Below are 3,699 nucleotides of genomic sequence, written 5' to 3'. Positions count from 1 at the left end.
TTATACATATGAGTCCATAACGTCTTGTGCCCATAAGAATTGCTCTGTATATGTCCACTCTTCCTTCTTACTCAGTAACACTTCATGGACTCTCCTCCAATCAGGTAATGTGATGCCAGTTCATTGTTTCCATGTCTACATAATAATCCGTGGTGTGGCTGTGCTAGTCACACTTTGGAAGCCTTACATATACTTTCTCAATACATTGTTGTTATAACAGTTATGCAAACTATTGTTATATTGAGATTTTTATGTGAAAACCCAGCTTCTCCACCAGAGGCAATATTGTTTCCCCAAGGGACATTGAACAATGTTTGGAGACCTTTTTGACTGTCATATGGGAGGTGCCGATAAAGTCCAGGGATGCTCTAAACGCCCTACAATGTACAGGAGAGACTCCCCACAGACAGTGATCTGGCCCAGGATGTCAGAGTACAGAGATTGAGAAGCACGAGTTCAAAACTATATTTACTTTCAATATTTATAGCTCTCTTCACATTATTTTCTTAACATTGTAGCATTTTACAGATCTGCCAAAAATGCACCCCTTTGCTACCTGTTTAAAAGTGCCACCCCCAATGTGACAGTTCTTTATGTTTTTTTTCCCCAGGATGACAGGTGTGAAAGAAATATTTTGTGAAAGAAATAATATATTATATTATTCCTGATTTGCTCAAAGATTCATTTATTTGATTGCCTTTCTTTACTATTATTATATGCCCATATATTAAAATTCTTATTCTTTGATTATCAGCCTTTCAAATGATTTTGAAAAATGATTGTTTCTCAATTGAATTTTGAGGCATGTTTTGGCTATAAAAATGTTTTAAATTTTATTTAGTTAAATATGTCTATCTTTTTACTTCTCTTTGTCACCTTTTTAAACTGTTTTGTCTCACATGAAGATGTTCATATGTAGTTTTCCATGTGTTCACCTAAGAAGAATTGGTTACTCTTACACTGAGTAGGCAATCCCTCTTTTTTTTGTAATATGACTAAGGTAGGGATCAACTTCATTTTCTTCCAGATCGATATTTATTTTGCCAGTTTTTGTTCAACAATCCAATCTTTCCAAATATATTTAAATGCAACCTTATCGTGTGTTAAATGTGCTTATGTACTGAGACCTAATTCCTGATTCATTCAACAAATAATTACTGAGCATCTGCTCTGTGCCACAATTTCTAGGAACATTATATATTACCTTCTATGTTTGTGCCTCTGCTAATTTAATTACCAATCCATGTTGATATCATTCACTTATTGCTATTTAGTATCTTATTTGTGTTAATTTTTGATGCTCCACTCAATTTTCTTTAATACAGTTGTATTTTTAAATTTTCTTTAATACAGTTGTATTTTTAAATACACTCTCTTTAACCTGGTGTCATTCTCCCTGCCTTTCTTTTTATTTCAGAACTTCACCTTTACTTGCATGTGTTCCTACATAAGAGCACATATATTCACATACACTTGTGAAATTACAAAGGTGAACAAAACAGGTAAAGCCCTGCATTGCGATGGTAAATCAGAGGACAAGGAAATAAATGTTTGCATGTCATAATATGATCAGGCTTAAATCATATGAAGAAAGTTACTAAGTGTAAAAGGATGGAATTGTCCTGGTGCGAACAGGATTTTACAGAGTATGGTCTGGAGGGGCCTTTGCATGTTGGATGGAGACCAGAACCTGAATTAGACTGTGCCCACTGGATTTGTNTGTGTGTGTGTGTGTGTGTGTGTGTGTGTGTGTGTGTGTGTGTGTGTCTTGTAAACTGAGAGCTGTCCTCGGAGCAGGGGCACCTGGTATCATGTATTCCAAGGTAACTCATGATACAAGGACCTGAGCTGTATCAAGAGCAGGTACTAAGGAGGAGATCCTTTTCAATTCACCTTTGCAACCAGATTGATAAGGTGCAAGATGTACATAGTGTGGATGAGGGACTCCCTGTGACCAGCAGGCCACCCTGTTCCTAAATATTCTCTGACACCACCTCCCATCACGTTTGGCATTGCTCATTGCCCTTGACACGCTGGCCCATTTGGAACCTTGATTTTCTAAAACAACCATCTCCCTCAGGGCCTTTGCACTGACTTTTCCATCTATCAGGGAAATACTTCCCCAGATGAAATTGTCTCCTGCTTAGTCTTTATTGAGGTGTCTGTTAAAGTGTCACCTGTTAGCAGGTCTTGGCTGAACTCTATAACAAATAACATCCTCTCTCCACACTCTCAATTATATGTGATTTCCTTTTCTTTATAGCACCTGCACCATTGGATATGTCATATTATTATTTTTATTTGATGATATTCTTTCTCCATCATTAGAATGTAGAAACTTGTTTTTCACTATTCCATACTCTGAACAAGGCCTGGAACATTGTCTATATTTAATATGCAGAGAGTGCCAAAAAATGTATACACATTTTAAGAAAGGAAATAATTATTGAAATTGTAATACTCAATGTATACCTATAACAAAAGATGAATACAAGTCATGTGTATACATTTTTTAGGCACCCCTGGTATATTCCTCAAACACATGAAAGATATTCTCATTAAAACCATAGATACACATTATTTTCGAAGAGCAGGTTGATGGTATAAAAGGAAATTCTAATGAGAAATATCACTGGAGGTGCCTTAATGGGACCAGACCACACACCAAATATGAAAATTATTTTTTTGATTCTAAAATATAATGTAGCATTTATTCTCAGTTACTAATGATTGTTTATGTAAAAATTAGTTATTTATTTTTTCTATTTCTGGTAGTCATCTCTACCTCATGGAACGAGACAATGGTACACGGATTTCAGAATTCCTCCTCCTGGGACTTTCAGAGGAGCCAGAACTGCAGCCCCTCATCCTTGGGCTTTTCCTCTCCATGTACCTGATCACTGTGTTGGGAAACCTGCTCATCATCCTGGCCGTCAGCTCAGACCCCCACCTCCACACGCCCATGTACTTCTTCCTCTCCAACCTGTCCTTTGTGGACATCTGTTTCACCTCCACCACCATCCCCAAGATGCTGGTGAACATCCAGATACAGAGTAAAGTCATAACCTATGAAGGCTGCATCACACAGATGTATTTTTTTCTACTGTTTGGAGTATTGGATGACTTTCTCCTGACTGTGATGGCCTATGACCGCTTTGTGGCCATCTGTCACCCCCTGCACTACACGGTCATCATGCACCCCCGGCTCTGTGGACTTTTGGTTCTGGTGTCCTGGATCATGTGTGTCCTGAATGCCTTGTTAGAAAGCTTAATGGCATTGCAACTGTCCTTTCGTACAGACTTGGAAATCCCCCAATTTTTCTGTGAAATCAATCAGGTGGTACAGCTTGCCTGTTCTGACAACTTTCTTAACATCATGGTGATGTATTGTTCAGTTGGGCTGCTTGGTGGTGGTCCCCTGGCCGGGATCCTTTACTCTTACTTTAAAATTGTTTCCTCCATACGCGCAATGTCATCAGCTCAGGGGAAGTATAAAGCATTTTCTATCTGTGCATCTCACCTCTCGGTTGTCTCCTTATTTTATTGTACTATATTAGGAGTGTACCTCAGCTCTGCTGTGACCCACAGCTCACAGTCAAGTGCAACCGCCTCGGTGATGTACACCGTTGTCACACCCATGCTCAACCCCTTTGTCTACAGTCTCAGGAACAAAGACATAAAAGAGGCTCTGAAAAGATT

The 3,699-nt window shown here is 38.6% G+C and overlaps 1 protein-coding gene across 1 annotated transcript; it reads left to right on the top strand.

The window, feature by feature from the left end:
* Nucleotides 1-2,788: 2,788 nt before the first annotated feature.
* On the top strand, nucleotides 2,789-3,694 carry LOC109377990 (olfactory receptor 7A17-like; the record flags this gene model as incomplete). The annotated part of the gene is made up of 1 exon (XM_019634457.1): nucleotides 2,789-3,694. A coding segment is annotated over exon 1 (906 nt), but the record flags the coding sequence as incomplete, so codon positions are not given.
* Nucleotides 3,695-3,699: the final 5 nt, after the last annotated feature.

This window comes from Hipposideros armiger, unplaced genomic scaffold, assembly GCF_001890085.2.
Source record: "Hipposideros armiger isolate ML-2016 unplaced genomic scaffold, ASM189008v1 scaffold_1684, whole genome shotgun sequence".
Lineage (NCBI taxonomy): Eukaryota > Metazoa > Chordata > Mammalia > Chiroptera > Hipposideridae > Hipposideros > Hipposideros armiger.
The sequence above is the reverse complement of the archived record's forward strand: the minus strand, read 5'-3'. Positions and strand labels throughout refer to the sequence as shown.